The 20612-nt window shown below is 40.3% G+C and overlaps 2 protein-coding genes across 2 annotated transcripts in view; one reads left to right on the forward strand and one right to left on the reverse strand.

Annotated features, from left to right (window-relative positions):
* Positions 1 to 10062: 10062 nt before the first annotated feature.
* Positions 10063 to 10761, reverse strand: LOC122671964 (EG45-like domain containing protein). Its single transcript, XM_043869458.1, has 3 exons — positions 10627 to 10761; positions 10233 to 10533; positions 10063 to 10109 (listed from the first exon to the last, which is right to left on the reverse strand). Exons 1-3 carry the CDS (start codon positions 10748 to 10750, stop codon positions 10103 to 10105), a joined length of 432 nt encoding a protein of 143 aa, XP_043725393.1. The 5' UTR covers positions 10751 to 10761; the 3' UTR covers positions 10063 to 10102.
* A 5947-nt stretch (positions 10762 to 16708) lies between these two features.
* The window catches only part of LOC122672226 (late embryogenesis abundant protein At3g53040-like), a 45555-nt gene continuing 41651 nt past the window's right edge, over positions 16709 to 20612 (forward strand). The window contains exon 1 of the mRNA XM_043869721.1: positions 16709 to 16888. Coding sequence (XP_043725656.1) covers positions 16709 to 16888 — 180 coding nt within the window. The remainder of the gene's footprint in view (positions 16889 to 20612) is intronic.

Genomic DNA, 20612 nt, shown 5'->3' on the forward strand with positions numbered 1-20612 from the left:
TAGTCTGCCTGTTGTTACAGGGAATAACTATGAACTCAAGACCAACTTAATCAGCATGCTACCCCATTTCCATGGGATGGTTAATGAGGATGCATATCTTTTCCTTAGGGAATTTGAGGAGGTCTGTGTTCTAATTAAGGTCCAGAATTTGACTGATGATGCAGTTAGGCTTTGGTTTATACCCTTTGCCCTGAAAGACCAGGCCAAGGAGTGGCTTTATGGACTGCCTACAAACTCCATTAATACATGGGATGAGTTCACCATTGTCTTTTTGAGAAAATTATTCCCTCTTCACAAGACCAATAAGCTTAAGAGTGACATCCTCTAGTTCAGGCAGAAACCACATGAGTCCATTTCTAAATACATGAAAAGATTCAAGGACCTCCTCTTAGAATGCCCTCATAATGGTTTCGACTTATGGCAACTATGCCAAATTATTTATGAGGGTATTGATTATCAGACCAAGCAACTTGTAAAGTCCATGCGTCCAGCAGGCTTTACTTCTTTTTCTAAGGAGAATGATGCATGGACATTCTTAACCAACTTGGCTGATAAGACTAGAGAATGGAAATCTTCCTAAGAGGTTGAAAGGACCACTAAGGGGTATCTCATTGAGGGTATGCTAGCCAAGGAGGCCAAACTTGATAGCCTCATAAAACGGTTGGAGTCCATAGTTCTTAAAGAATCTATACCAGTTAATCAGGTCAACCATGTGTCGGTATGCAGTTGGTGTCAAACCCCTGGACACCTTTCTGAGGAATGCCCCAACACCTTGGTGGGCAATTTCATTATTGAGAATGTAAGTGCTCTCTACCAAAATAACCCATATAGCAATACTTACAATCCAGGATAGAGAAATCACCCCAATTTCTCTTGGAATCAAGGGAACCAAGCAGACCCATCCAACTTTAACCATCAAGGCCAACCTGGTGTCCAAAGGCCCAACTTTGCATCACAAAACCAAGGACTGTCTCCTAACCCTTTCCCCCCTCGTCTTCATCCAGGACCTTCTATTAATTCTGCTAGGCCTCCTCTCCTTGCACCTTATCAGCAACCCCCAGGGTTTACCAATACAAGAGAGGCAACAAGACTGAATGAGATGGACAACAAGATAGCTCTTCTCATGGCAAGCCATAATAACATGGAGAAACAACTCACCCAGTTTGTCACAATCATACATGAGAGGAAAACAGGAAAGTTACCTAGCCAACCTGAGCCAAATCCCAGGAATCAGGTTCATATTCAGCAAGGTACCCAAGCTCCTCTAACCAATGTTGCACAAGCCCAATAGCACCAAGGGCCCTCCAAACAGGTAAATGTTGTTTATGCTTTAAGGAGTGGCCCTGAGTATCAACAGACTAGTGCACCTCAGTCTTTACCATCTCATACTCCTGTTGACTCTCCCCCTTCTGAAGAGGCCATTGAAGTGCCTACTGTTCCAGGTTCGTCTAATGAACCTGAAAATATTCCAGATGATTCGGTTGAGGAAACCAAAGAGGATTCTATTAAGGAAGTTAAAAAGCCCAACCCTGAAAGAATTTATACCCCACCTGTCCCTTTCCCAAATAGGTTGGTTAGTAAGAAATCTCCTTCTGTGGAGAAAATATTGGATGTGTTCAAACAGGTTCAGGTGAATATCCCTTTATTCGATGCCATTGCCCAGATCGCCGCTTATGCTAAAGTCCTCAAAGACTTATGCATCCAAAAGCGGACCACCAATGTGCCCAAAAAGGCATTCTTAGCTGCTAACATCAGTTCTCTCATCTCGTAGCCAGTAGCAGCCAAGCATAAGGATCCTGGCAGCCCCACCATCTCTTGCACTATAGGCAATACTACTATTGATCATGCCTTATTGGACCTTGGTGCAAGTATGAACCTCTTACCCTTTCATGTCTACCAACAACTGGGATTGGGAGAACTGAAATCCACCAAAATCACTCTTCAGCTTGTAAATCGGTCGGTTAAAGTTTCTAAGGGAATGATTGAGGATGTCCTGTTGAAGGTTGGGGAATTTATTTTTTCGATGGACTTTATTGTTTTAGATACCCAACCTACTGCCAACTTCAATGACCAAATCCCTATCATCTTCGGTAGGCCATTCCTAGCTACCAGTAGTGCTTTAATCAATTGCAGGAATGGTCTCATGAAATTATCTTTTGGCAATACTTCTATTGACTTCAATGTGTTTAGGTTGGGCAAGCATCCTGATATGGATGACGAGGTGCATATGCTTCAAGGATTTTTCGATGATATTGATACATTCTTTGAAATTGATTTTGATTCGAGATTTCAAGAATGTATGCAGGAATTGGAGGGTGTTGATGATACCCCCTTATCTGAGGTCTGGAGCATCCAACCACCTTTGGAGCCCCTTGGACCCCTATCCACTTCCATTCCCAAATCCTCTATTATTGAGCCCCCCACATTAGAGTTGAAGGCATTGCCCTCCAACCTCAAGTATGCCTTCTAAGGACATGATCATACTCTTCCTGTTATTGTTGCTTTTGATTTGACTTCTATTCAGGAAGAAGAGTTGATTAAGCTTCTAAAGGACCATAAGGAAGCCACAGGTTGAACCATGTCTGAAATTAAAGGTATTAACCCCTCCATTGTTCAACATCATATCCATCTGATGGAGAGTTCCAAACCTTCTAGGGAACCCCAAAGGAGGGCTAATCCTGTGATGAAAGAGGCAATCAAGAAAGAGATCCTAAAGTGCTTGGATCATGGCATCATTTATCCCATTTCTGATAGCCAATGGGTGAGTCCTGTGCAGGTTGTGCCTAAGAAAGGAGGAGTCACTGTAGTTGAGAATGCCAATAATGAGTTGATTCCAACCCGTATCCAAACGGGATGGAGAGTGTACATTGACTACAGAAAATTGAATGCCGCAACATGGAAGGACCACTTCCCCTTGCCTTTTATTGATCAGATGTTAGAGAGACTAGCTGGCTATGAATATTATTGTTTTCTTGATGGTTATGCAGGCTATAACCAAATCCCTGTTGCTCTAGAGGACCAACACAAGACCACTTTCACATGCTCTTATGGAACCTTTGCTTACAAGCGTATGCCTTTTGGGCTTTGCAATGCCTCTGCTACATTTCAAAGGTGCATGATGAGTATCTTTTCTAATATGGTAGAGTACTTCCTAGAGGTGTTTATGGATGATTTTTCTATTCACGGCTCTACTTTTTCTAATTGCTTGCATCATCTCTCTTTGGTTCTTAAAAGATGCATAGAAAAGAACTTGATCCTGAATTGGGAGAAGTGCCACTTCATGGTAAAGCAAGGCATAGTTCTTGGTCACATTGTGTCCAAAGAAGGGATCAAGGTTGATAGATCTAAGGTGGACCTTATTGCCAATTTACAACCACCTAAGAGTGTGAAGGACATTAGATCTTTTCTTAGCCATGCAGATTTTTACAGGAGATTCATCAAGGACTTTAGCCAGATAGCTAGACCCCTCACTTCTCTTTTGGCAAAGGACTGCCCATTTGATTTCTCTTCTGAGTGTCATGATAGTTTTGAGCAATTGAAAAGAGTTTTGACCTCAGCCCCCATTATTCAAGCTTCAAATTGGACAGTTTCATTTGAGCTTATGTGTGATGCCTCTGATTTTGCTATAGGGGCTGTTCTTGGGCATAGAATCAACAAATTGCCCCATATGATTTATTATGCAAGTCAGACTCTTAATGATGCACAGCTTAATTATACCACCACTGAGAAAGAATTTTTAGTTATTGTATTTGCTTTAGATAAGTTTAGGCCCTACTTGGTTGGATCACATGTGATTGTTTATACTGGCCATACAGCTATCAAATATCTTGTGCACAAGAAAGATGCCGAGGCTCGCCTCATTAGGTGGGTCCTTTTGTTACAAGAATTTGATCTTGAAATTAGGGATAAGAAAGGGTGTGAAAATTTGGTTGCAGACCATCTATCCCGGCTGCCTAATTCCTTGACTGTTGATTCTCCAGTCAACGAGAATTTTTCTGATGAGTATCTGATGGCAGTGTCTAGTGAACCTTGGTTTGCTGACATTATTAATTATCTGGTTACCGGTGTGACACCTGTACATTGGTCCACCCAAGATAAGAATCGTTTCTTTTCACAAGTTAAGTATTTCTTTTGGGATGATCCTTATCTTTTTAAGACCTGCCCGGATCAAGTAATCCGGAGATGTGTCCCTGATCATGAGCAACAATCTGTCTTATCTTTTTGCCATGATCAAGCTTGTGGAGGCCATTTTGGGCCTAATAAGACTGCGGCCTAGGTTTTACAGTGTGGATTTTATTGGCCTAGTCTGTTTAAAGACGTTTTTACTTATTGCAAGGCATGTTCTTCATGCCAATCCTTAAGGCGTCTTACTAAGAGAAATATGATGCCCCTCAACCCAATTATGGTGGTTGAGGTGTTTGATGTATGGGGTATTGATTTCATGGGGCCTTTCCCTAACTCTTTTGGTAACCTATACATATTAATTGCTGTGGACTATGTGTCCAAATGGATTGAGGCAGTTGCTTGTAAGACCAATGACCACAAGGTGGTTGTGAAATTTCTGAAGGAGAACATCTTCTTCCGTTTTGGTACTCCCCGGGCTATCATTAGTGACCGGGGCAAGCATTTTTGTAATCGGCCTTTTGAGGCCCTCATGAGAAAGTATGGTGTCGTCCTTAAGTTGGCCACACCCTACCATCCCCAGACCAGTGGCCAGATTGAGGTTTCAAATAGGCAGATCAAGCAAATTCTTGAGAAAACCATCAATCCAAACCGCAAGGATTGGTCTAACCGGTTGGTAGATGCGTTAGGACAGCCTTCAAGATCGATCTTGATCAATCTCCGTACCGTCTGGTGTATGAAAAGGCATGTCACTTACCTGTAGAGATTGAGCACAAGGCCTTTTGGGCTATCAAGAAGCTTAACTTTGACCTACCCACTGCAGGTGCCCATAGGAAACTCCAACTATCTGAGTTGGAAGAGCTTAGGAATGAGGCATATGAGAATGTCCAGATTTACAAGGAAAAAAACCAAGGCTTTCCATGATAGGCACATTTTGAGAAAATCTTTTGAGGTAGGCCAGAAAGTTTTGTTATACAATTCTCGTTTGCATATCTTTCCAGGTAAGCTGCGATCTAGATGGGATGGCCCCTATATTGTTCAAAAAGCTTATCCTCATGGGGCTGTTGAAGTCCTCAATCCAAGTACAGGAGCTACTTTCAAGGTCAATGGCCAAAGATTGAAGCCGTACATAGTTTTTGGTTATGTACATAAATCTCTTCGATTTGCAAAGTGAGAGTGAGAGGGAATTAGGTGCCCTAGCATGCGAAATAATAAAAAAAATCCATTTTCAAGGATGGTAGTTGGTTTGTATCCGGTGATGGGGATTGAGTTTGAAAATATGAGTGCTACTTCATGTGATGGTTAGATTCCTCTATGTGTTTATGGACCCCTTTGATCTTTTGCCTAGTAGTGGAGACCAATTTGTTTGTGGCAAGGCATGAAAGTGAAAGTGAATGAAAAAAAAAAAGAGAAACAAAAAGAAAAGTGGAATTCCTTGGGACTAGACAGGGCACTGTGCCTCATGAAGCAGGGTGACTTGATCGAAATTCCTTGGAACGAAACTCAAAAAAAAAAAAAACCTCTTGCATCAATGTCTCAATGTCTTATGGATACATACAAAAAGCAAAGCTACCAAGTATTTGGGTATCTGGTGTATGCTCCACCATGTCATTCAGAGAACAGTAGTAAAGTAGAAAAAGAGTTTGTTGTTGAGAAAGTAAAAAAAAAAAAAAAAGATTTTGCCTTAATGCCAGGAAAAGAAAGTATGGTAAAAAATACTCAATGCCTAAGTCTTTGGTTCCATCAGTGCTATGAGTGGTTTACTTGAAGGTGAGTAGTGTTCAAAAAATATGAGGAGATCCCTTGACCTTGATGCATGCTTGTTACTTGAATTAATGTGGGGTGATAAAATTCAAGTGTGGGGGAACCTTTGGCTCCTTAATCTTTAGTTGAGTATTTCTTTGAGATTGTGTGCCCTATCATACTTATGCCATGAGAAAAATTTACATCATTCTTTTTTATTTATTGAATTTTGGGTATATATTCACTGCAAACACCCACGAGACACAACTCGTCCACTACCCTAGGGGTTGAAAGGCTTGTTGCACATGCTAAGTGCAACCGTGATTCCTACAAAAGTGAGTTAGGATTTTTTTTGCATTCTAGGTTAGTTTATCTTTTGCTTTACTTGAGGACAAGTAACTTTCAAGTGTGGGGGAATCTGATGAGCACATTTATGTGTGAAATCTTAGGGCATAAAGCATACATTTTAGTATATTGGACAGAGTTACTCGGTGCTTTCTTGTGCTTTTCAGGGTTTAGGTGAATTATTGTGAAAATAGAGGAGATGATGCTAAGGAAATGTTTTTAAACTTTTTAGAGGTGTTAATAGTATGGATGCATAGCCCATCGAGTCAGTTTCGCAACGGTTTAAACGGCACTTGATTCTGAGTTGAAACGAAGAAGTTATGGCCATTTCTGTAACAACGCGCGAAAATGATCTATAGGGGTTTATTTATAATTATTGATAGTCGGACGGGGATAAAGTGAAGTGAAAGTTCGGATTCTAGGGGCCTTAATGTAATTATCAAAAGTTACTTTACTGTACCCAAAAGATTCTATTTGGAAGGCTCTGGACAGTCCAACTTCAACTTGAGATATCTTGGGCTCCCCAACTCTGAGTTGGACGAAATTTGGGTCTATTTTGGGTGATTTTCCACAAGGAACACAATGGTGAGGCCTATGTAAACACCCCATGCTCCACGTTTTCTGAAGGACAGAATGGGTATTTTATTTATTCTTGAAGGAATCCAAGTCATCACCCTTACTCTCTCTCTCCTCCAACTTCTCAAGGGCACTTCTGGAATTCTACTTGGGATAGATTTATATTTTCTCATCTATGGAAGGTTGAAAAATCAAAGATGTTTTGATTTTATTGTTTGGAGAAGATATCTACAAAGAAAATGAAGCACTTGTTAGAATTGAAAGTTTATTTTTCTAGAAATAGAAGGTCTATGTAAACAATCTTTTCGTCTTCTTCTTTCTATTTTTTTTCTTTTTTCTTAGGATTCAAGGCATTGTAAAAGAGGAAAGAGAAGAGAATATTCTCTTTTCTTAGGGAATATTTCTCCTACACTTCCATCTTCTCTCTTCTCCTCTCTTCCACCTATAAATACCCCCTACCTCTCTTATAAAAATGGCTCATTCACTTAGTGAAATTTCTTCTCTTCTTCTCCTTCCAATTTGTGATTTTTGGTTTTTCTAAGTTCTAGTTTGCTTTTTTGATTTTCATTTAATGGTTATAATAGGTTTAGTTTATGCTTTAATTTCAATTTAAGTCTTCAATTGGGTTGTAATTTCTTAATTCTAGTTTAGGTTTTCAGCCTTCTAGTCTAAGTTCTTAAGTTGATGACAAGACTTGAAGATTTAGAAGAGGAAGCCATGGTAAGTTTATGCAAGTATTCAAGCTTTTCAATTACATTCATGCAAGCACATCCAGGTTTTACTATCTAAACTCTCAATCTCATCCTCCATCTCCTCTATCTCTCTCTATCTTCTTCTTCTTCCCCCTCTATTTCTTTTATTTTAATTTTATATGGTTGTGGTTTATGGATGCATTTTTATTCCCTTATTTCTTTTTATGTGGTTAGTATCTATGGCTGCATTTTTATTCCTTTCAATTCGCTTTAGTTTGATAGGTTAGATGCTCATGTGTTAGGACGCCGATTTAATCCCTTAATTTTGTTAGATGCTTATGAGTTAGGATGCATTGATTTTCGTTAGTTTAATTAATTTAATTTAATACTTTAATTAGGTTCACTTTGCATTACTTTTAAGTTAGTTAAATAGAGTGGCGTATATCTCCTCGTGTTCGACCGTAGCTACGATTGACCCGTACGCTTGCGGTTTTATTTTAACTCAAACAGAGATCAACCTCCTAAGGAAGTTGATCTCTCCCAAGAACTTTTGAAGTTCCTTCTTGTTCCTAGAAGCCGACGTCTGCATGATTGCCTCAATTTTATTCTTATCGACCTCAATTCCTTTCTGGTGAACAAGAAAACCAAGGAAATTTTCTGCTGATACCCCGAAAGCGCATTTAAGGGGATTCATCTTGAGGCCGTGGCGCCTCATCTGCTCAAAGGATCTCCGGAGGTGCTCGAGGTGCTCCTCCTGACTCATGGACTTGACCACGACATCATCAATGTACACCTCTAAGAAATGGCCAATCATGTCATGGAAAATGAGGTTCATTACCCTTTGGTATGTGGCCCCAGCGTTCTTAAAGCCAAAGGGCATCACAACCCACTCAAACGTCCCAATAGCTCCGAGGCATTTAAAGGCCATTTTGGACACGTCCTCCTCGGCAATAAATATTTGATTGTACCTTGAATGCCCATCCATGAACGGCATGATCTGATGCTTTATGGCCGAATCCATCAGCATGTCCGCCATCGGCATTAGATACTCGTCCTTGGGAGTCGCAGCATTCAGGTCTCGGAAGTCTATACAAACTCTCAACTTTTCGTTCTTCTTAAGGACGGGGACAACATTCGCCAGCCACTGGACATAGCAAGTTGGCTGAATAAACCCTGCCTTAAGATGCCTCTCAATCTCGTCCTTAATCTTTACCACAACCTTAGGCGCCATGCGCCTAGGGAGTTGCTTGACCGGTTTACACCCTTCCAGGATAGGTAAACGGTGCTCAACAAGACTCTGGTCTAAACCAGGCCATTCGGTATAGTCCCAAGCAAAACAATCTTTATACTCCATTAACAAGTTTATAATTGACGCCCAGAACCATGGAGCTAGTAGGCCACTAACAAATGTTGGCCTCTTGACATCCCCAGAGCCTAAATCAATCTCCTCGAGTGGATCTTGAACTTCGGTCAATGTCTCCTCCATCTTGGGTGGCGCTAGCCGGAGATGTTTCAACTCCAACCCTCAGCCCAGGCCTTCACCGTCTGTAAAGTACTCGGCCATATGGGCCTGAGCCGGCACCAAACGTTGTACCAAATTTTATCCCCCTGCTTATTTATATACTAAGTATAACTGCAAGAGGCAGTTTCCTTGATTATCGGCCATAACTGTGCCATGTTCAGGCGACCACTCCTTCCCAGTTCAAATTGCAAGGAAACTGCCCGCAGCAATAACTGCCCGCCGCCTTGGCCGATTAAACCACTTCTGACCAAAAGTGCCAAGATGCTATCGGTCAACTCGTTTGGCCGGGCTGCCCTGTGGCCGAGAGCTCCTCTCTGACCGTGACAGAGTAGAGCGAAATCTGGGTGTAAACAGTTATATACAAGATTACCCTTCGTATAAGCATTCCTTCCTACAAGTGATACACTTTAGATCTAGACCTACAGGGTTAGGACATTGTTTCTCCATTGCTTTTTGTAGACTATGAACAACTTTTTTTTGTTTTTGTTGTTGGTTTGAACCCTGCACAAAATTGACTACTTAATGTTCCTAACTTTTCCGTGTGTTTTAAAATTCTAGACGTCTTTGACCAAAAACTAATGAAAATTCAACCTTTCACACCTACTAGAAGGTTGTATATATTCAATGGACAGAGAAATAGAGAGTTGTTTTTGCTCCTTAAAATACCGGTTGAAGATAATGATAATAGGAAGCTTCGACGTAGATAAAGAGACATTCTTGATTTGTATTTCAAGTAAAGAAACAGTCAAACATCTTTATCAAAAAAAAAAAGAAACAGTCAAACAGTACTAGTGGCAGCTGTAGGAGAAAATGACATGTATTATTCTGCAACCATCCGTGTGGAAGTCACTCATTATACTCGACCAGAAAAAATGGAATCAATCACAAGGATATAATATATAGATAGAATAAAAAAATTTCCCCAAAAAGAATTCTTCTAATCCTCTTTATAACTTTAATCCTCAAATTGAATCATCAATCCATTATCAAACCCTGCTATATAGATATACATAAAAATATAGAATACAAAAAACTTCCCCAAAAAGAATTCTTCTATTCCTTTTTATATCTTTAATCCTCAAATTGAATCATCAATCCATTATCAAACCCTGCTCAAGGAGAATAAATACCCATCTTTCATCAGTTCTTATAAACTCAACTGGTTTTATACTGAACAACTTAATTAATAAAGCGCAAGGAAGAAAAACAATAAAAGAAGAAATGAAACATACTGTTGGAATTCAATGTTAATCTTGGAAGCATTAGAATTCGCAATTGTGGCAAAAGCGGTGGCAGAGAGGACGATGGTGGTGCCAGAACTGGAAGGCTGGCTGACCGCATCAATCGCACGGTCTACGATTTTAATCTGAATGGTCTCACCTTCCACGCAGGTTCCCTTCTTCACCGCACTCAAGCAACTCACCAAGTACTGTCTCCCACATGATGCTCCGTTGTCCCAAATCCCTTCTCCTGCTGCCCCAAACAGATTGTTCTCCGGGAACTGGCTCGTGTCATCACCGTAACAAGTCGTTGCTGTATAATAATACCAGCATATCAAAACCCAAAAACCAAATAATTAAGATATGATATGATATGGCCTATCTCTAATCGCAGCCGAGTACTTACGTATGTATGGGGGATCGTATTGGGATGCAGTGCCCACGTCGCCATGAGAGAAATGGAGGAGCTCTACTAGGGAGAAGAAGAGTAGGAGCAATTGAATTCCACGGGATTGCTGTGGCTTAAACATCCTGTGAAGCTGCAAAATATGGTACAAACTAATGATTATTAGATGGAAGGTCCAGGTCGCCTTTCTCGTGTATATCTTCTTCTCTTCGCATATAAAATTCCAAGTCAAATGGCAAACAGGTAGACTATGGAAAAAAGAAACAATTATTTCAATATCAACATTAGTGATTTACCTAGAATGGACAAACCTATGGCAAGAGGACACATGGCAAAGCTATGATAAGGCATTTGGATTTCTTCTAAACAAACACGCAAAAAGCCTGGGTGCACCCCTTTCTCGCATAAAGGTCTGGGTGAACCCCTCACTAGCAAAGGAGCTTGGATACTCCACCGCCCATAGACTATAAGGCCTATATTCTCCATCGTCATGCTAAGAAGTCAAAATCAAGCACTACTCCTATATATAGGAAGGTACCGTTAAAATCAAGGTAAGCTCTATAGAGAATATCCAATATTGTTCCATTCACCACTGCTCTCTTATTGTTCCAAACTTTTCTCCAATTGTTGGAATTCTGACTTAAGCATCAGAGAGTCTCCAACGGATCAACAGAATCCACTTCATCCCTCTCTTGTGCGTATTCTTTGGTTTCAAATGGTGCGCATGTGTCCCAGTGACACATCATCCATTCAGATTCAGTGGCAACAGTTGGTGTCGTCTGTGGGAACAACGAGCAGTTAAAAAGGAGACCCACCATGACAACTAAAAAAGGCAAAGCTATACAAGCCACTACCAGAATTGCAACATCAAGTCACCAGCCAACTATCTATAGAGAAGAACAACTCAGTCATCAATCAAGCCATGGAAGTAGACACTCACAAACTCACCAGGATGAAGCCAACCACGACATTTGAGGATTCAGATCCTCTACGGCCCTTGAAGAGCAACGATCTAACCGGCCCTTGAAGCTCAGCTCGACACCTGTAAAAGTTGACATCCAACGGTTACTTTGATAAATTTTAAAAATTGTTGTTGGGAAATCAGTTCTAGTACTCGACCTTTGATGGACCAAAACCGGTCTGGGCTGAACAGCCCAGCCCGGACCGGTCTACAACTAAAACACAAATATTTGACTTACACACCCATTTTCCGCCAAAAATCGATCGTCTTCCTCCTTTGGTCTGCGAAAAACTTAGTTTTTTCTCTTCTCCCTGATCCTTCAATCGTGAAGACGAGGAACCCTAAACAACCAAAAAATCTGCATCTCTCATCTCTTCTTCCTCCCGTTTTATTTTTCTCTTCTTCCCAGCTTTTCTCGAAGTTCGGTGACGAAAAAACGCAGATCTCTCCCCTCCTTTGGTCTGCATCTCCTCTGGCGACGGTCGACGGTAAACTCTCTGTCTCACTCTTTTAATTTCTCCTCTTAATTTCTTTAGTCTCTTTGCTTTTAAGATGCTGATGTATTTTAATTTGAGTTTATATGTTTAATCGATTTTTGTGGCGTAATTTGGTTTCTGCTTTTAAGATGCTGATGTATTTTTGTGTCAAGATATCACAAGCTATTGTCTAGCAGTTTCTGTTTTTTAATTTAGTGTTATGAATGTATTAGTACACTCCATACTTAGCCTACGGTTAGAGGAGTTAGTTTTAATTTTGGGTTTGGATTTTCTAAATTTATTTATGTTTCCTTTACCAATCGTGGTCAAGTTTTATAGCTGGTTATAAAGGCAAGTAAAGGGGAACCATTACGATTTGAATTAGTTTGTTTGAATTGAAAGAGTTTGCTGCCTCTTCACCTCTTCTGTCTTCTTTCTTCCCTTCCATGGTTTGTGGGTTGTCCTTTTCCTTTCTTCTCTCTCTCTCTCTCTCTTCTTGCTCCTAGCAGATTGAACCCCTTCTTATTCCCTTCCGTCAAGCTGCAGTTACTCCATTCTGTTACAGATCTGTATATACATTAAGATATCTGATCTGCAATTTGTTGGTTATAATGCATGAATGGCATAGCCAGTTATCATCGATGTCCATGCGATTACATTCTTTTCCAACATCCGGTCAAATACTCTTTGTGCATAGTTCAAACTACCAGACTTAGAGTACATGTTGATCAGAGCTGTCCCAACAACCACATTGTTGATGTCAATATTGACTCTGGACCGAATCAATTTTACATGTATTTGTTTTCCCAGCCCCAATGCTGACAAGAGAGTACATGCTTCAAGAGCTGTGGCAAAAGTGAAGCAGTTACCTTCTATCATAAGCCCATCTTCATTGTTGTACATCTTAGTTAATAGAGTTAGCCCTTGCTGAGGCAACCCATGCTGCACATATCCTGAAAGCATTGTTGTCCATGAAATTAGATCTCTCTCAGGCATTTCTCCAAAACACCCCCTAGCATCTTCTAGCAAACCAGCGTGTATATAACCTGTCATCATTGCATTCCAATGAGAAATATGCGGGACAGGGTGAAACCAATCAAAAATGTGAGCCGTTGTCCATGAAATTAGATCTCTCTCAGGCATTTGACCATTATAAGCTTTGCATGCATATCTTATGATACACACAAACTGCCATTACATTAAAAGTGATAACCGTCCAGTTTACATATGAGTAATATAAGTTATTCATTTCTTTTTCAAGGAAAGGGGAAGTAGATGTCCTTTGCCTTAAACTTCGAGAGAGTTACTTATGCTTGCAATTCAAGTCTTCTATTGCTATTTTATTCTTTATAACCTAGCCTATGGATATCTATTTCTGTGGAGAATTGTTGGATTTTAGGAAGGATTGGTTGTTTTAATGTGAAAAGCTTCATTTAATGTCTCATATTTTTATTTTGATGTTTCTGTGTATGTAAGATTTAATCATTTGTTGTATTGATTGATACATGATGGAACTTTTGGTGAGGATGATACAAAGGAAAACTGAGACAAAGTACTTTGAACTTGAAAAGGTATGGCACATGCTTGACAACCCAAAAATTACTTGAGTTTTAGGCACTTTTACAGTACTGTAGCAAATATATTTCCCTTTTATTTATCTAGTTTCTTTCCTTTGTTGCAGAGGAAGATGATGATGAGGGTGATGTTACAAAGGAAGAAGATTCCACTTGGCACGCTTATGGCTCGCATTTATCTATTTACCTTGTGTCATTTTGTGTTGGACTACACAATTTCCAGTTATGGAAGGAGTTCAATAATGTATGGATGTATTTGATATGGGCAGCCAAGTCTGGCTGAGGTCGAGATTAAGTTATGGCTCCCTTATGAAGTTTGTTAGGACTTAGGAGTAGTCATGTTAATTTTTGCTCTTTCAGGATGATATAGGCATATAGCTGTGTTGTGGACCTTCAAATTTTTTTCGTTTGGTTTTTGGATGTCTAATGATCATGGAAGAATGTCTTACCAGGAAAAAAAATTGATCATGGAAGAATGGGATGCCTTGTGTGATCTCCATTGATTTCTCTGTTTTGTTTATTTTTCCCCTATAAATTTATTACTTTTCATATGTTCTGGGTGATATGTTGTGTATTTTTGGTATGCCAATCTGTGGTTCATTGAAATGATGTTATTTATATTCTTCCCTCACAGGTTCTGGAGTTTCAACTAATATAGACGACCAAAATTGATAAGCCGTGAAACTTTTGTTTTTGTTTCAATTCTATAGTAGTACAGTCTACCAGTGAAAATTGTTTTTATATATCTCCAGCAGAAATCTACGTTTTTCATATAGCTCTGAGCAATCGCATCATTTTTCCCAGTTTTTAAATCTTGATTTTGGACTAGATCTTATTTTAGTTTGGTACCTTTTCAGCTCCTTATTTAATAATTTCTTTCAATGTTCTAAAGCAATTTTGTCAGAATAAAAATGTAGAAGGCAAAACCCAGGCACTTATGTAATTGCCCAAGAAGACTTCCAACTGACCAAACACCAATTGGTTCAGGTTAATAGCTATTTAACCTTTTTTTGATCATTTCTGCCTATGTTTTATAAACATGTATTGTCTCCTTTATTGTTTATCTAGTTGTAGAGTTGAAATTTCTAGATAGAAAGTGAGAAGTTAAGAATATATGAATGAGTATTGCAAGATGTAGTGGTGGGGTGAATAGTAGGAGGTTGGTTGGAAAAAGCAAACGGAATGATTAGCTGTTTAGTCCAAGACTCCTTAACACCATATTCCTTCATAACTCATATCTCAATTGAGTGATTACCTACTTTAAGTTGATTAAGGAAAATAGAAAGGCATCTGTCTATCACCAAAATATCTTCGTAAAATCTATTTTCAAAAGCAATGATTGAGGGTGAATTAAAACCACGATAAACATCGCCAGGAATCATCCAATGGATAGCATCATTGATAACTGTCCGCCGTGATTCAAGAGAGCTGCGGCCTAAGTCTGGGAGTAGGATATCATCTCCAAGTTTTCTTCAGTAATTATAGGAATTCAACAAGGAGTACACCTAGACATCCCTGCCCTTCCTAATCTTCCTGGATCCAGTTCCATATCCATAACCATAACCGTATGCAATCATATTAACGACCTTGTTGTAGTCATTCTTCTAGTGTTATAAGACATCAAACAAACTGGGTCTGTTTCTCTCATTCTTACTCAACATCTTAATCTCGGAATAAAAGATAAATAATAGACACAGAAACAACAATACGTCATATGATAACAATATTTCTAATATCAAACACTACATAGTGTTGAGAATCATCTCTGTGTGCTTGAAATCGAACCGGGTCATGAACAGGACCGCGAATATGATCACGAACAGTAGTAGATGACGAAGACTCATCGGGCTTGTGGTAGCTCACCCACATGAAGGAATTTGGATGATCCTCATTTGTGGGACATTTGAAAAACCAACGACCGTAATTTTTCTCAGTATATGCTTTCTTCAACACCATCTCACTTTGTCCACATGAGCACATAGGTCTTGAAGTGTTCATTGTCCTGCAATATTAAGAAACATAGATTAGAGAAAAAATTTACCTAACGTGACAAATCCAATCCCTACTGAACCACATCATGCAAACAGAAGACATAAATGCAGCAAAAAATATAATAATAATGCATGCAACCACTACTAAAATGTAAACCCATTTATGCATATGTACAAAATTATGAATGCCGACAAATAATGGCAGGGGAGGGGACTCAAAGTAGTGTACTCCCTCCCAATAATAGTAAACTCAAGAGGGGGTGGGGGGGAGAGAGCAAGAGAAGTGTAAGCTAACAGTTTGGACCTGTGACTCAGCTCGGACTAGTCTTGAGTGGTCAACATTTATCAGCAATTTGCACGTAATATCCAACCAAATAAGATGTAAATTATATCTTCAATCTTAGTTTTATAGTTAGGTATTACATCTACTAGCTGGATACAGAGTACAATCAGATCTTAGTGACTTAATATGTAATTTTTTTATAAATTCTTCAAGTGTTTACATGAATGACTTATTCCTTGCTACAACTTGAAATCTTATAGTGTCACATCCAAGACAAATTCTAATATGTAGATTTTGTACAACTCTTTTAGGTATTTAGTTACATGAATGACTTCTGATAACTGATCACCAGCCGGGCATGATTATCTTAGTTGCATAATTCTTATCCTAATCGGTTGTTAAGATAAGAATTATCCTAATCTATACTCACACCCCAAACCGTGTACATAGCTCATATAGCTAAACCTTATCACCCCAAACTGTTGTGATCTCTATCATATGTAACCCATTCTTCATTATAAATACAAACCAAAGAAGCCTCTGAGAAGGCACACACAGCAAAATAATCTGTTCTCACGTTTCTTCAACTTCTTCTTACTACAACTTGAAATCTTAAAAATGCAAAATTTAATGTAGTCGTCATATGACAACTTCATACACAATCTAATATAATTATATTCATAATCTCTATGTCAAAAACAACACCCAAACCCCAACCACTAAAAATAGATGATTCCAACAGTTAGCTTCAAGGGCAGGACAAGGCTAAGCAGGGGAAGGACACCACCATGGAGAAGATGGGGGAGTACAAGGATTACACTGCCCAGAAGGCTAAGGAAGGGAAAGATTCTACCATTGAGAAGCTAACTGAACTGAAGGACACGGCGGTGGATACTGCTCGACGGGCGGTGGAAATGCTGGATGGTAAGAAAGAAGAGACGAAACAGAAGGCAGAAGAGATTGGAGAGGCAGCCAAGGTTAGTAAATTTTTAATAGAAATTAAATTAGTTAAGAAACTCCGAACAACACCCAAACCCCAACCACTAAAAATACCAACAAGGTTAGGGTTTTGATTCTTGGAATAATATGGATAAAAAACCCCAAAAAAAAAAAAATTTGTTCTCACCTTCGAGCTTCGCCGGATCAGAGGAGTTAAGAGAGACCGATTTCGACACAAGAGCCACTGGAGGAAGACGATCGAACTGGTTCGCCAGATTAGATCTGCGTTTTTCGTCACCGACTTCGAGATTCGCTGGGAAGAAATTAAGAGGAGAAATTATTAAGCAATAGAAAGGAGAAATTAAGAGAGTGAGACAGAGAGTTCACCGTCGACCGTCGCCAGACGAGATGCAGACCAAAGGAGGGGAGAGATCTGCGTTTTTTCGTCACCGAACTTCAAGAAACGCTGGGAAGAAGGGGAAAATAAAACGGGAGGAAGAAGAGATGAGAGATGCAGATTTTTCGGTTGTTTAGGGTTCCTCGTCTTCACTATTGAAGGATCAGGAAGAAGAGAAAAAACTAGGTTTTTCGCAGACCAAAGGAGGAAGACGATCGATTTTTGGCGGAAAATGGGTGTGTGTAAGTCAAATATTTGTGTTTTAGTTGTAGACCGGTCCGGGCTGGGCTGTTGATCCCAGACCGGTTTTGGTCCATCAAAGGTCGAGTACTAGAACGGATTTCCCAACAACAATTTTCAAAATTTATCAAAGTAACCGTTGGATGTCAACTTTTACAGGTGTCGACCTGGGCTTCAAGGGACGGTTAGATCGCTGCTCTTCAAGGGCCGTAGAGGATCTGAATCCGACATTTGACATCTAGGCCTAGACGCACCGGTAACGTACGCTCAACTCGACGCCCTATAACAACAAATCCAAGCTCTCATGCAGGCCATCTAGGCCAGCCTCAGAGCAACTGGCCAAGTTCGTGACCAAGTGGGACCGAGTCATGTTAACAACATTCCTAATGAGCCCTAAGAACACCTCAGAAAGCTGATTCTAGTGAATCTGTTGAAAACCATGAAGACCAAACTAAAACGACCGAGCTAGATGTGAAGGTAGCAAAGTAGAAGCATGGAGGGACAATGGGAAAGAGCCCCTAACGAGGAGGTTGAGCGAAAGCTGGACATCCGGGTCCAAAAGCTTGATGAGCCAATAAGGGAGGTCAGACGGAACCAAGTTGGAGCGGATGAACTGGATTTCTCCACCGAGGCAGCACTATCAGATCAGGTAATGAAAGTACCCCTCCCTCATAGATTTTAGATGCTTGCTATAAGGCATATGATGGCTCTACCAACCCTCTAGACCATCTGGAGACTTATAAGTCTATGATAATGCTCCATACCGCCCTCCATGCCATTATGTGTCGGGCCTTCCTTGCCTTTCTGAGGAAGGTAGCTAGAACTTTGTTCACCTACCTCCAACCAAAGTCTATCCACAACTTTCGGGAACTTGGTAAATCTTTCGTTGAGTAATTCCTATGCAGTAGGGATCCACTGGAAGACTCCATGCAAACTAATGGCCATAAAGCATCAAAGTGACGAGTACCTTAGAGGATTCATGAGCCGCTTCCAAAAGAATGCGTTGGAGGTGCATTACCTGGATCCTGTTGTGGAGTTTGCTACACTCCTTTAAGGTATCAGGGATTAGAGGCTCTAAATTTCCCTCTCTAGAAAAATCCCACCAATCATTCAAAGTTGTTAGCTCGGAATGAGAAGTATATCAACATGATCGAGGCAATGGTCATACGTAGAGACCTCGAGCTTGACTACTCAAACAAGAAGAGGTCAGGAACAGGTAATAGAGATGCCCAAGCAAGATAGGGCAAGAAACAGGGAGCTGACCAAAGCTCAAGTCGGTGGACATGAATGATTGATGATGCCTCTCGAAGGAACCCCCCCAAGCCTCATTAAGCCTTCAAAAATCCTAGAATCCCCCGCAACCAGGGGAAATCAGCTACGAAGCCTAGAAAGCGCAACATCACGAATCAAGAACATAGATTACCTATCTGCCGCAGCTGCGGCGGCTCAATAATTCAAGTTTGGATCTATGGCACCCCAAAACCCCTATAAATAGGGGTCCTTTCCCTTATTTGGGGAGAGCATTTTTCTCGGGAAGTGCGCTCCTAGAGCCTAGTTTCACCAATTTCAATGTCTGAAGCCCTATGCTGCTTGTCCTGGAGTTCACCCCATCTCCAATTACAAAACCTTAACCTCGTTATCCTGTCCGTAACTCGAATCACCCGGGTCTGCCTACTCAACCCATTGCTATAGTCCTAAACCCATACTTTCCTTCCATAAATCCCATGAGTCCCACATGAAGTGGTTATTCTATCTGAAGATTTAGCATTTGGCTGTCAAATCTCTCGTGATGCCGTTATTCTATCTAAGGATTGAGCATATTTGGCTCCTAGATCCCTCGCGACACCGTTACTCTACCCGAAGTTCGAGTAGAAAAAGCCCCATTTATAGCCGTTACTCTACCCATAGAAAGAGTGACTTGAAGATCATCCCACCAGCCGTTACTTTGTCTGATAAGAGAGAGCCAAACTAATCATTCATCTCCACCTGAGCCGAGGGACATCTCGTGTCTTGCATTTCACGTATTTTTATTGCATTGATTGGTTTTACATACAGGCATATACTTTCACTTTTCTCCTTATTTTTGGCATAATGTAGACTCTTAAACTATTCTGTCTAGTCTACATAGTACTTTTTAACTCATAAATGTTTGCTTTTCCTTTCCTCATGTTTAATGCATCATAATTTAGCCATGCATGTTGATATAGGGGTGTTACTATTGGAGAACATTCGAAATCAAGTATCTAGTAGAAAGACCTGTTTAATCGGGCGAGGTAGGGTGCTAATACCTTCCAATCCTCATAACCTGACCACTTACCCAAAATCTCTGACCAGACCATATAGAATCATGTATTCCCTTTTGGTCCCGAGAGATTGGCTACCACTTGTTGGGTCCTAGCCCCAAACCTTAGGTGGCGACTCCTATATCTTTAATGTATGTGAAGTATGACCCCAATGAACTCATGGACATTAATGAACTCTCACCATGATAAGGATCGTAAAAAGGACCACCCCTCTAGGGGATGAAGGGAGGGAGGAACCCCAATCTCAGGTTCCATTGTGTCACACCCCACTTTCTGTACCTTGAGTAGGGTGACTAGGATGTACACTGACACCCTACTCAACCACTAGGATCACAGATGTAGTGTCTAGCCCTCACAATTCATAATCAATGAATCATTCAAAGTTGAAGAAGATAGAATATATAACAATAATTAGAGTGTGGAAGCCAAATGTTGTATTAAATAATGTAATTGTGTCAAGTTATCCAAACTATACATCATTGTCAATCAGGACATATGTATTAATTACATGTAAAATTAATACCTAAAAATGACATTGTATCAGAAATATATCAAAATAATGTATCAAAATAAGGGCATCATGCCCGAGAATCACTGTGCCCCATAGGCACATCCATCACAAACATAGTTTGGACCATGTCCCTCTACCTCCGGACTCCACCAGTCATTGTTGCTATTAACAGGAGGAAGAGAAAGCTCTGAGTCCACCCGATGCACCTGCTATCACACCCCACTTCCTACAACTAGGGCCATGTGACTGGAATACCCCTTGTATTCAACACCAACACAAGGATCTACACTTTGCAGTGCCATGAACACTGA

The sequence above is a fragment of the Telopea speciosissima genome, chromosome 8, assembly GCF_018873765.1.
Source record: "Telopea speciosissima isolate NSW1024214 ecotype Mountain lineage chromosome 8, Tspe_v1, whole genome shotgun sequence".
Lineage (NCBI taxonomy): Eukaryota > Viridiplantae > Streptophyta > Magnoliopsida > Proteales > Proteaceae > Telopea > Telopea speciosissima.

Bases quoted from the DNA above. Each gene is read 5' to 3' on its own strand.
- LOC122671964 (XM_043869458.1), bottom strand. From the start codon at position 10,750: ATGTTTAAGCCACAGCAATCCCGTGGAATTCAATTGCTCCTACTCTTC. The intron at 10,534-10,626 runs GTAAGTACTCGG...ATTATTATACAG, and splicing joins ATACGATCCCCCATACATAC to CAACGACTTGTTACGGTGAT.